Source organism: Podarcis gaigeae (assembly GCF_964106915.1).
Source record: "Podarcis gaigeae genome assembly, chromosome: Z".
Classification (NCBI taxonomy): Eukaryota; Metazoa; Chordata; class Lepidosauria; order Squamata; family Lacertidae; genus Podarcis; species Podarcis gaigeae.
The window spans coordinates 21,844,773-21,857,355 of record NC_139691.1 but is presented as its reverse complement, the minus strand read 5'-3'; the positions used below and the strand labels follow the sequence as shown (position 1 = coordinate 21,857,355).

General features: G+C 38.9%; 1 protein-coding gene across 9 annotated transcripts in view; it reads right to left on the bottom strand.

The window, feature by feature from the left end:
* ATRX (ATRX chromatin remodeler) overlaps positions 1-12,583 on the bottom strand; it is a 93,131-nt gene that overhangs the window by 41,949 nt on the left and 38,599 nt on the right. For all 9 annotated transcript variants that reach the window (XM_083721992.1, XM_083721994.1, XM_083721993.1 and 6 more), the window contains 4 exons: positions 12,401-12,476; positions 5,685-5,815; positions 4,828-5,007; positions 480-573 (listed from right to left, as the gene is read on the bottom strand). In XM_083721992.1, coding sequence (XP_083578118.1) covers positions 480-573; positions 4,828-5,007; positions 5,685-5,815; positions 12,401-12,476 — 481 coding nt within the window. The remainder of the gene's footprint in view (positions 1-479; positions 574-4,827; positions 5,008-5,684; positions 5,816-12,400; positions 12,477-12,583) is intronic.

Here is a 12,583-nt window from a genome sequence, read left to right as displayed (position 1 = left end):
TCCCGACGTCACCTTCCCACCCGCCCGCTACATTGTAAGGGGCATGTACGCTGGTCACTGTTTTGAAGGGGAGTGAAGAACACACACACAAAAAAAGGTAACTTGTTAATTTAACGTTTATTTCTATGAGGAGAAGTAATTCCGAGGGGTAAAACAAAGAAATAATAAAAAAAAAGTTATTTTTATAATGATGAGTTTTGCGGCTCCCAGTTGTTTTTTCTTCGGAAACTTCTCCAAGTGGCTCTTTTTTCTTAAAGATTGCAGACCCCTGGCCTACATCAAAAATCTGTAGATGTTTAAAAACAGAAAAACGGCATTCTAGTTTGGGAAGTGCAAACCAGGTTGGTTTACTTTAAAACATGGACTGAATGAGTTATCCTTCAGTTTTCACATATTCCCCCACCCCAGAAAGAAAGATATGCAATATCGTTCCTGGCTGAAAATCAAACTCTCAAGAGCATATTTTTAGAGTGAAGTACCTTGTTCTAGGACGCTGATCATCTTCAGATTCACTGACTTCTTCACTGACTCCAGATTCATTTGCTTCCGAATTATCAGAATCCTCACTGCTTACTTTAAGGTTAAACAAAAATTGGTATCATAATTGCTGCATCAGTATCAAAACACTTGTAGTTAAGTACTTGACCATCATTTATCAACATTTTAATAGAAAGCCACTAGAAGTACAGTTGACTCACAGCTTGCATGCAATTAATTTGCAAATTTTCAAATTTTTTTTATTTTGGTCCAGGAACCAAGAGAATTCAGTTTGTGGCAAAGGGCAAACAGGAGAGAGGGTAATAAGAGAGATTTAAATCCTTTCACCAACCACTGTTACCCACTCCCTGCTACTAACCTTGCAACTGCTGAAATACTCAGCTTCACGCAAGCCAGCCCACAGCTGACAGCAGGAGTAATCTTGTAACCTCTGCACCTGAAATGTACATCTCTTGAGTGTGGAACCAGTTAAAAGCAGAGACTGGACCACTGCTACATTTTGACTATTTAAATGTTTTTTAATTGTTTTAACTGTCTTCGATTCATGTGGGGTTTGTCCAGATAAGACTGAGCAACTTGTTGGTGGGTGGTTCCCTAGACTGGATGGATAGGATGTTGCCTGCTCTTGATGAGGTTACACACCCTCTGATGCAGCTAGTACTGCAGCTTGGGGATACAGTAGTACCCCGCAAGACGAACACCTCGGAAGACGAAAAACTCGCTAGACGAAGGAGTTTTTCGTTTTCTTAGCCGTTTTGCAAGACGCATTTCCCTATGGGCTTGCTTCGCGAAACGAAGCTTGCCCCGCAAGCTCCGGGGATAGCGGGGAAGTGCAGCGGGTCTTCCCCGCTGTCCCCGGACCACTTTTGAAACAAGGGGCGGCGGGGAGAAGATCGCTTTTCCCTGTTGCCAGCCCCGCAAGCTCCAGGGACAGAGGGGAAGGCGCACGCGCCTTCCCCTCTGTCCCCGGACCCCTTTTGAACCAAGGGGCAGCAACGGGGAGAAGCGATCTTCTCCCCTCCGCCCCTTGCATCAAAAGAGGGGACAGAGGGGAAGGCGCGCGCACCTTCCCCTCTCTCCCCGGCCCGCTTTTGAACCAAAGGGCGGCAACGGGGAGAAGCGATTCTCCCCGCTGCCCCTTCCCTTGCTTTAAAACAGGTCCGGGGACTGAGGGGAAGGCGCACGCTCCTTCCCCTGTCCCCGGAGATTGCGGGGCAGGCAACGGGGAGAAGCAATCTTCTCCCCGCCGCCCCTTGCTTTAAACAGGTCCGGGGACAGAGGGGAAGGCGCGCGGCGCTTCCCCTCTGTCCCCGGACGGTCTCCATAGGAACGCATTGATTGATTTTCAATGCATTCCTATGGGAAACCGTGCTTCGCAAGACGAAAAACTCGCAAGAAGAAAAAACTTGCGGAACGACTTAATTTCATCTTGCGAGGCACCACTGTACTTATGGATCCACTGTTGTCACTTGTGGCACAGGTTGCCTCAGTGGGGCGGAATGCCTTCCAACAGTTTCAGCTGGTGGCCCAGCTGTGCCCCTCTCTAAACAGGAGTAGCCTGGTAACCTCTAGGTTAGATTAAATTAGTTGTATGTAGAGCTGCCTCTGAAGGTGGTTTGGAAATTTCAGCTAGCACAGAATTCAGTGACCAGATTGCTCACCAAAGCAAGATGGTTTGAGCATATATTGCCTGGAAAGTACTGGTTTCAACCTATACAGGCTTCAGCAGCTTAGGACCATTATACCTCAAGGACTGCCTCTCTCCATATGAACCCTTAGATCATAATTTAAGACCTTTCTTTGTGTGCCTCCTGCACGAAAGGAGTATTCCACAGAACTGAGCCAATGACACAAAATGGTCAGTTTCTCATTTTTGCCAAATAAGCCTCACCAACTCAGGGAATGACAAACAACGGTACTGCAGATGATCACAGTGACTGAGCTGGGACATAAGGACTCAGGGAACCCCTGAGGCACCTTGGACCTAAACTCTTCAGGGCTTTAAAAATTAATACAAAACCTTTAGGTAGGTGATGTCTGGCCAGTTGAAATCACACAAATCAAATGCATGGAAGGTGGAGAGCTGAAAAGCTCTTTTTGCACAGGCTTCTCCAGCCACAAAGAGCTTTTAAGCTTTCAGATTTGCTTACTAGGCTTTGGGAGGCTCTTCTAAGAACTCAAATGGCCCTGAGAGATTTCGCAGGAACCTTCCATAGCCTGGGCCTTGCTTCAGGGGGTAGGACTCATTCAGTGTGCCGGCTCCAGAAGGTAAGGGTGGCTGCGTGGGTATGTTCAATGCGGTTCTTTTTAACTATATGTAATTTTGACTACGTCCCCAGAATGTACCCCCCACACACACAAGTTGCGAGTCAACTGTAAAAATATGTCCAATATTACAAAAAATAACAAAAAGAGAAAAGTAGAACCTGTGCCACCTGCTAATCACACACTGGCATGTTTCAGAAGAAACACTTATTTCATTATTTAAATGTGGGTGAAGAATAATGAGGGTTTAGGACTTCTGAGTTTCTAACAAAAAACAGGGGAAAGGGGCTAAGAAAAGTACAGAAGACACTGCTGGTATTTACCTGTAAGGTATTTCAGAGGTACTAGGACACTACCAAGTGGGTATTATGATCCGCCACTTGCCTGAAGGCAGTTCATTTTTTCCTACCTTCAAGCAAGTGAAGGATGGTGGCATCCTAGTGCTTACTGAGTAAAGATATAAAGCTGTTTCAACAGGTATATTATTTTCAGTGCTATCCAAAATAAAACTTATGCTAAAACAGTTCAGCTGAATTAGGCAGAACAATGAAATGTAATCTTATTTGTATAAAAATAAAACAAACAGTAGCAGACAATACCTGACTTTGGTAAACTTCTTTTTTAATTGTGAAGAAATGGAAGAAAATAAACAGAGAAAGTGACACCGGATGCAAAACACCAGTGCAGTCTCAATCTGCTTGCATTCATGCCCTCTAAATACTTATTAAGGCCAGAATCCAAAGAGCTTACTTAACAGTGAAATCCTAGAAATGTCTACTCAGATGTTAGGCCCAACAAGGCTGCAACACCATACACACCTACCTGGGAGTACGCTCTATTGATAACGAGACATACTTCCAAGTAGATATACATAGGATTGCACGGTATGTGTGTCTGTTGCCTGGCACGTATCCAGTGGGATTTCCTCTTCCACAGTAATCTCCCATCCCAAACAAAGAACACAAGTCAAGAGCCTCCTGGGGATGCGCAAGCTAGTTCTAAAACAGGAAGATAATTTAAAGTTCTAAATTAAGATTAGAATAAACATTTGGGAAAAGGTGAGAACCCCCTAAATCTATATTTTTATCATTTCAAGACATACAATGTTCTTAAGTTCGCATACTGAATCATGTGGCATCATCATCATGATTTCAACTATCAAGTAGCAGCTTATTCAACAGAATTCTAAACTCGCTGCTCAATTTTTTTTTATAATGACCAGAATGCAGAAGTAATTCCACAAGGTCAAGGGGTTTTAAGCTTCTGCATGTTCAACAACAATAATCTGTTTCACATGGCACTTGTGAGATCAGATAAAACTGGCCATATTCAGGGTGATATGGTTGTAGTTTGGGTAAGGGATATGGACTGCCATTTTTGTTTTTATGTTTTATACTGTAATGGTCATCGGCCTCAAGCAATAATGATTTGTCTCAATGTCATGGCAAAACAATTTTGGAACTAAGGAAAATAAGTTTGTGAATCATTAGATCTGCTGTTCAAAGTAAACAATTCTCACTGGGCATTCCCAAACCCTTGGGAAAACAAAAATGCTCTAAAAATACTGGCCTTTCTCTCCAAACCCAATAAACAACTAAAGTATCCCTTTCCTGAATTGTTTGACCTTCTGAATCATCCTACCTGATTTCATCTACTCTAATCAATGTGAGACCCCTTGGAGATATGCCATTATCAGTGAGGGATTGGCACACACATTTTAGAGGTTTCTGCTGCATCTACCCCACTACTCCATGCTCATTTGTCCAATAGTACTGGTATTCTATTGTTGTACTTTATTGATATACTTCAATGAGACTGTAAACAGCTTTGAAAGACCATTTCCTGAAAAGCGGTAAATAAGCCTTTCATGTGAATAAATAAGCATTTTTATTTCTTGCTTCAAGAACTGCCAGAGTATGGATTATCAGCTATTTGACAGACGTGTTCCAATAAAGTAGCAATAAGAATTGTACCACTATCTTCAAGGACCAATGTTAGCAAAATAATGGCTGCCTATACAGCCCCTGATATGTAGACACACACCACACATTTTAGATTTTGTACCTTTCCTTCTGTTCCTGCGTTTAACTTCTTTTGCCTCTTTAGCTTTTTCCTTTTTCTCTTCCTCAGACTCTCCGTCACTCGTGGTCAACTTGTGTCTTAACAAGCGGTGTCTGTATCTGGGTTTCTTAGCCCCATCAGCATCTGAATCAGAGTCAGACTCATCTTCCTGTTCATTCTCTCCTGTCACAAAAAGGGGGGGAACCAACATAAAGCTTCTCCCATACAATTTATTTTTCCAGCTCATATCAGTATCAAAGGGAGGTAATGACAATACATACCATCTACATTATGAAGGATTTGAGTTTAGCAGTTATTAGTTTATTATTATTTATTAAATCTATTCACTAAGAACAACACATTTCAGTTCTTTTTAATATGTGAATGATATTGCGCAAATAATTAAGTATTCAAGTTATATTTAAGAGTGTCATAGGATTGAAGGCATTATATGGACGCTTCAGCACAACCTTACACTGTGAGCAGATGGCTATGATAGCTATCTGCTCACAACTAGCTGCCATATGAGTTCAATTAGAGCTTCTTTTGGTCTAAAATGAGGTGCTGGTACTCATATATTGATGAAAGTGCTGTGGGTACCAGCACAAAATGGCTGCCACATGTTCAGGAAAAAAGGAGTGTCAGTACTTACCATTAAGTACTGTGAGAAATACAGTTCTAAGTTCTATGTTTGGTCAATTTACATATTTTGTTTAAAAGATGCTTTGCTGATTAGTCTCTTACTAAATATTTGAAATGACAATGAATTTGAAAATAACAGTCCCTCTATATGGTAGAATGCCCACCCAGGTCAAAAATCACATTTTAGTACTCTTATTGTACTACTATGTGGTGCTCACCATTGTCACCTCTTTTTTCATAATGCTTTCCTTTCTTCTTTTTCTCTTCATCAGATTCTTCATCAGAAGAAGTTTCATCCTCTGAGGAAAGATTGGCTTTGATTTCTTCTAAAAGCATTTTCTTGGCAATTCTTTGAAGTAAAACAAAAAAGGTGTATTCCATTGGTTCAGCAATAAAAATCAGTAAATGCCAAAGTAAATGCATAATAACCGAGCAAGATTAATGGTTGAAAACAAACCTGAACAGAGAATTTTAAGAACTAAGCAAGAGTAAAGCTGGCAATGGAAGAGTAATTTGGTGGATTAACCTGCTTGTGGAAGAAAAGGCTGATTTTTCCCCTAATAATGTCAAACAGCCTTGCAATTTCAGAAGTATTTATTTTGCTGACTTGGTACCATGACATGGTTACACTTTTATATGCCTCCTTTCAGTGTCACCCTCTTGTGAGTCATAATCATAGCTGCACAGCAATATCTAACTGAATATTAGATTCCCACATCAATCTTGGTAGCCTCCAAAATATCACAAGGAATCCGTATCTCTGAAGGGCAGAAAACCACATCCCAAGAAAGCATTTTAGATTATAGCACTGGTCTATCCAACAATCTTCTTACAGATTTAGCAGTTTATAAAAAAAATACTGTATTTCTATGGCCACCAAATGCAAAGGTGAGTCGCATGAGTTATCAAAAATAAAGTGCATTCAAACAGAATTTAGTTACTGAGTTCTTGATAAGGACTCAATTTGTGAATCACCTTTAAAAAATAACTATCCCACATATCTTGACCAATCAAGTGAGCTTTATTCTCTCATTTACTTATTCATTTATTTGTTTGTTTGTTTGCATACTTATGGACTGACTTTAATTTATTTACTTATTTATTATGTACTTATTTACTCACCTATTTATTCACTTATTTGCTATTAGCTTACTATTAAGCTAATATTTATGTACTATTATTCATTTATTTATATATATAATTATTAACTTAGTTAACTTATTTACTTGCCTATTTGTTTGTTTGTTTGTTTACAAGAAGAGACAAACCATCTCCCTAACAGTAGGGTGGCTTTGGTGGATGTAGGGCACAATTCTGAAAGCAACAAGTCTGAAACCAGCCAAATTAGTCCACTAGATCCCAATTCTTTTCAGGCCACCCCCCACCCCCATGGTTTCATAAACTTGTTTCCAGTGCCCCCTACCCTATAAAAAGCAGAATTCAGAATAAGGGTCTTGCACAACCCACTAAGAAAGATATTAACACAAAAAAATTCAAAATGTTAACAATTACACATTTATTCAAAATACAATTAAAACTATTTAGTTTAATTAATTCAAGAATTTGATCCATTGGTACCAGATATTGCATGAAAAATATTTTATGCATTATTACTAAAAAATAGTAAGGTGGAGGAAATTTATAGCATAAAGTGTTTATATATTACTACTTACCAAACATGCACAAACCTTCACCTATCACAGATGTACTGTAACTAATTTATAAGAAAATCAAAAGCTATTACCAATGATTGGCTATCTTGTGACTCATGACAACTCAAAATCATAAATACAAACAAACATTACCAAAGGAAATAGCTTTGAAAGTGAAAAGAGCAGTAAAACTTTAAAAATAACACAAGGCTCTAGTGATCAACAGTGCCCCCCTAGGAAATCGCATCACACTCCTGGGGGAGGTATCATTCACTATGGGAACCACTGTTTTTGTCCCAATAAAATATGCTGAGTTCCATTTATTTATTAATTAATGGGACTTTAATTCACTTCTTTCTCTTGCTTGAACTTTATTATATGTATTAACACAGTTTGCATGTCATGGTAAATAATAATTATTGCTTTAACATAGACATGGAGATCATTCCCACTTTGCAGAAGTAACAAATCCATGATTTCTGCTTTAAGTGTTGCATCAAAATTGGATATCATGGTTTGTTTGCTCAAACCATGACTGGTAAGCTAAGAAGAAAACTTGGTTTCACCTCATGACTTGCTGCTCTTGCCCATACTAGGACAGGAGCCATCTGTGAATTTCTGGTAAATCATTAACTTTGTTTACCCTAACATGTGAACAAAGCAAATGTTTTAAATCATGGTTCTGGTCAATCACTGTACTGTAATAAAACAATCATTTGTAAAGTATTTGAGGGATGAATTCCTGCTTTCATACAGAATTTGATTAATGAACTGGCACTCCTTTGCAGTTTTATGAGAGTCTAGGGCCTCCCGCCTCCGCCCCCAATAAGCATAGCTGATTAGCACATTGATACTCATTTCATTTACAGCACTGAAGAGAGACCACCTTTTGCCCCATTTCAAATACTGTGCAGTCATTTGTGGTTATAACTACAACACAAGATTAATACCACGCATGTGCCTGCTGCCTTTTCCATAGACATCAATGGCAGCTCCTAAGCTGACTCACTCACACAACCAACATTAATCAATGCAATACTCTTGATATTGTGGGAAGGAAAGTGTTATGCAATTTGCCAGCACACGCGCTTGCATCATGCAGACTATTGCATCTGAAAGAAAATGATAAATCCTTAATGCATGCACAAGTCTTCTGAGATATGTTGGCAACTCCAACGAGACACAAATTCACAATTATTTATTTTACATGCTCCTAAATTGCTTGAAAGTAGCTTATAAATAAGCTTTAACAGTGTGCAAACTATATACGTTTTGTTTATTAATGATGTTTCATGCTTTAACACAGCTTTAACCTAGCGGACCACAAAAATGACTAATATGTGGACACTTTTTTAATATGAAAGAAAATATCTCAATAAATTGTGCCCTACCGTCTTTGTAGAAAAACTGGCAGTCTACATTTCTTAAATTAAATGCTTGGACAAGAAACATGTTTTACAAAAATTTATTGCATCCATCAAATACTTCAAAGTCATTGTGCATGAATACACTATGAATCTCTTAATGAACAAAAATAACTCCAAACATATTAAAACAGTACTATTTCAAATTTCAGACAAACCAAGAAGAAACAAATACACACCACAATGAAATATGACACTCTGTGTTATATTATGACCCACTAAAATATTGCACTTTGGCAAAAGATTATTTCTACACTTTAGTAAGAAACATGTTAAAATAATAGTTTTGTCAGAAAAAGAAAGCTGTAGATACAGCCTAAGCTGTAACATTACAACAAATATCTAGCATCCCTCTTTGGCCTGGTGGAAATGGGTCTTTTGACCAAAAAACAAGCAACCTTTAAATTGCAAACCTAAGTGCATTTACTTGGAAGTCTGGGATTGGTATATCAAGGAAGAAGTCACCAAACCCTTAACAGTAATCACTATGGTTGAGATCCGAACAGCCCCATATGCTGGAAGAAAGCATTTTGGTGTGCAAATGGGATGGGGAAATACCCCAAGCTGCATCCCTTTATTCCACAGCAGCCACTGCTTGGGGATGAAGGGTTGGAAGGAAGACCAGAAGTGCTCGTGTCTTATGGAAGTCCTTAGCAGCTCTTTGGATCTATCTAACATACATAGTCAGTGAATAGACTCTTTAAATTGCATTTTCTTAATTCTGATACAGCATGATTTTCTTAATTCTGGTACAACATAAAGCATTGTAAAAAGATATAATACAAGTCAACCAAAATTCACCTTGCATACTGGTGAAGACTATTTGATGAACACCAACTCCATCTAAGAGAGGTAGATTTATTCTTTCCTGGATTAAACAGTACAAGCAGGTCCACTATTGGAAAGCTCGTTATCCAAAATCTCAGTTATCTGAACATACCCAAACCTCACTACAAGAATGTCTAATTCAGGTATCTTAGCAGCCAGTTTTGCTGTTTGGCAGAAGCCATTTGGGGTAGAAACCATGGATAGAGAAGTGCTTTTTCTTCTAGAAAAAAAGGTGCCTGCACTCTGCATGACGTTGTTACAGCAAGTGCCACAATTTTAACCAGTATTTTTCTTCTAGAAAAAGGTGCTAGTGCTGCACACCCTTGAGTACCCCCAGAAAAAAAACACTGGAAGGGAAAAAAGCATTGCTTCATCCATGGTTTCTGACCAAAATGTTTGCTGCCAAACAGCAAAACTGGCTGCTCAGATATCTGATTTAAGGATCTAGGGGGCTTAGATCCATAAATTAGATGCACACACAAAAAAAGCTAACACTATTCTAGGCTGCATCAACAGAAGTATACTGTCGAAATCAAGGGAAGTAATAGTACCACTCTATTCTGCCTTGGTCAGACCACACCTGGAATACTGTGTCCAATTCTAGGCACCAAAATTTAAGAAAGATGTTGACAAGCTGGAACGTGTGCAGAGAAGGACAACCAAGATGATCAAGGGTCTGGAAACTAAACATTATGAGGAGAACTTGAAGGAGCAGGGTATGTTTAGCCTGGAAAGAGGAGACTGAGAGGAGATATGATAGCCATCTTCAAGTATCTTAAGGAATAACACCTGGAAGAGGGAGTGTGCTTGTTTTCTCCTGCTCTGGAGGGTAGGACTTGAACCAATAGCTTCAAGTTAGAAGAAATGAGATTTTGACTAAACATTCGGAAAAGCTTTCCGACAGTAAGAGCTGTTCAGCAGTGGAACAGACTCCCACAAAAGGTGGTGGATTCTCCTTCCTTGGAGGTTTTTAAACAGCAGTTGGATGGTCATCTGTCATGGATGCTTTAACTGAGATTCCTGCATTGCAGGGGGTTGGACTAGATGACCCTTAGATGCCTTCCAACTCAAATTCTATGATTCTATTAAAAAGATTGGACATATTAGGGAGCAGGAGTGATTGAACAAATCAAATTTTCTTTTGTTTGGCTTTTGTTAATTGCCTGCAGCAGTTTCAGGCAAAAAACATAGGTTAGAAATGTTTCCATAAGAAAAAATGGAAATCATCAGCTTGTTATGCAAATGCTCACCTGACAAACAATTAGCTGGGAACGCATTTTGTTCCGATAGCGGGACCTGCTTGTATTCATTATCTCCCCCCCCCTCCCCTTTAAATAAAATTTCAGGAACTGATGTATTAGATATAATTATTCTTCATGATTTCAAGATACATCTGCTATGTATTAAGAAATAAAGTATAATACTCCAAGCAAGCACCTAACAACTTTCTAACTAAAAATACCTACTAAAAATTTAAAATCTAGTAATTAAAAAGGGACTCAAGTTTGCATCTTTTTTAAAAGTCCCATTTTGTTCAAAAGTATGCTCATCGTTTTATACTGCCAATCTTTAAACAATTATTTTAAACATTCCTTTATACATTTGTTTTAACGCTGTGTGTGAAAAGCAAGTAACAGCTAGATTAGCAGCATTTTAATCTATAGCCAGGTGCATATAGCAGAACAAGTATTAATATTCACTTTAGGGAGAAACGAAAAGCTCTCCTCTGTATGTAAAAGCCAGATAAATTGGTAACAAACAATTCTTAATCCCACAAAGATGATTGCACATATCATTATCAAAGACACCTCATTCAAAACATAGTTACTGAGTTTTGTAGAAACAGTGCCCAGAAAAGAAATTTCCTGGTAACCAACATTAGAATTTAGATGCCTTGGTAGTAAGTACTCTTGGTATTCCAACAAATCTCCCAATAAAAAATTCACTTTACTCAACTGTTTCTTCTTCTCTTCCCCCCACCCTCCGGTCTACTATTTGGCAATTTCTTCCATTACAGAATTTAGGTATTAGGAAACCATATGGTAGGGCTGGGCGATATCTGGTTTTCAACACTGTGGTCTATCATTAGCTAAACACGGCAATATACTGATATATCACAATGTCTGAAATAAGGATGGAGCTATGTAGAGACAATGGCTGGCTTCATGATTTTTCCCACATTGTGATTTTTTCCAGCAGCTGCTCTTGTGATTCGCTTCCTCCTGCAGGAGACAGCAGAAAGCTGAGCCAGCAGAGTTAAGAGAGAAGCAGTGGCGGGTTTTACGGTTTTTCGCACATTGTGATTTTTGTATAGTGCACACGCATGCACACATCTTGATTCACAATATATTGCCAGGTCAAAAATTATGAAATCATTATTACGATATGGACTTCAAACCTGTTTTGCACGATGTTTTGATATATCGCCCAGCCTTATCGTATGGCCTACGAAACTAAAAGCTTTTGACTACAGCAATACTTTAACATTGAACTTCAATATCATATATGCATATATGCACGTTTAATTTAACGTGACTGAACACCCCAAAACAATGCCAATAAAACCTCAATGACAGGAATGGGTGTGTGTGTGTTTTTTAAAAAAAAAAACCCCAGTTATTCATTATATTAATGCCACCAGATATTCACTTTTAAATTTAAAAGTGAATCTTTCTGGATACAACAGAACGGATTTCTTCAAAAGCATGGCTCTACTTTCTAATCAGGTTAAAGTTACACAAAATCTGCATTTTACATGGAAACTTAAAACAGACAGTGCTGCAATGCATTTATAACACACCCTATGCAAGGTGTGTGAATTATCACTATTTTCTTAGTTTCTTTTCATTTCTGGATTTGGGGGTTTGTTTTCTGGCCCCTCGTTCAAACTTGCGGGAAGCCTGTGAGCGAGTCTTTACAAGGCAGGCACTTCTGGTTTTTACAACCTGCTTGCTGTTCCGTTGCTCTTGTTTGCGCCCACGCCTAGGGTGTGTTATAATCTTTTTAAAGTCCTTACGGATGGAATCATACCTATTCTCAGGATCGTCGTCGTCATCTTCCTCCTCTTCCATTGGTACAGTCTGCGATTTATTGTCTCCTTCATCTCCTTGGGAAGGGGGGGGGGGGTAAAAGGGAATATATTTGGCACAAGCAGAATAAACTTTTGTCACATCAAATGCTATATCACCAATCACCTGAATAGTGATCATTGTT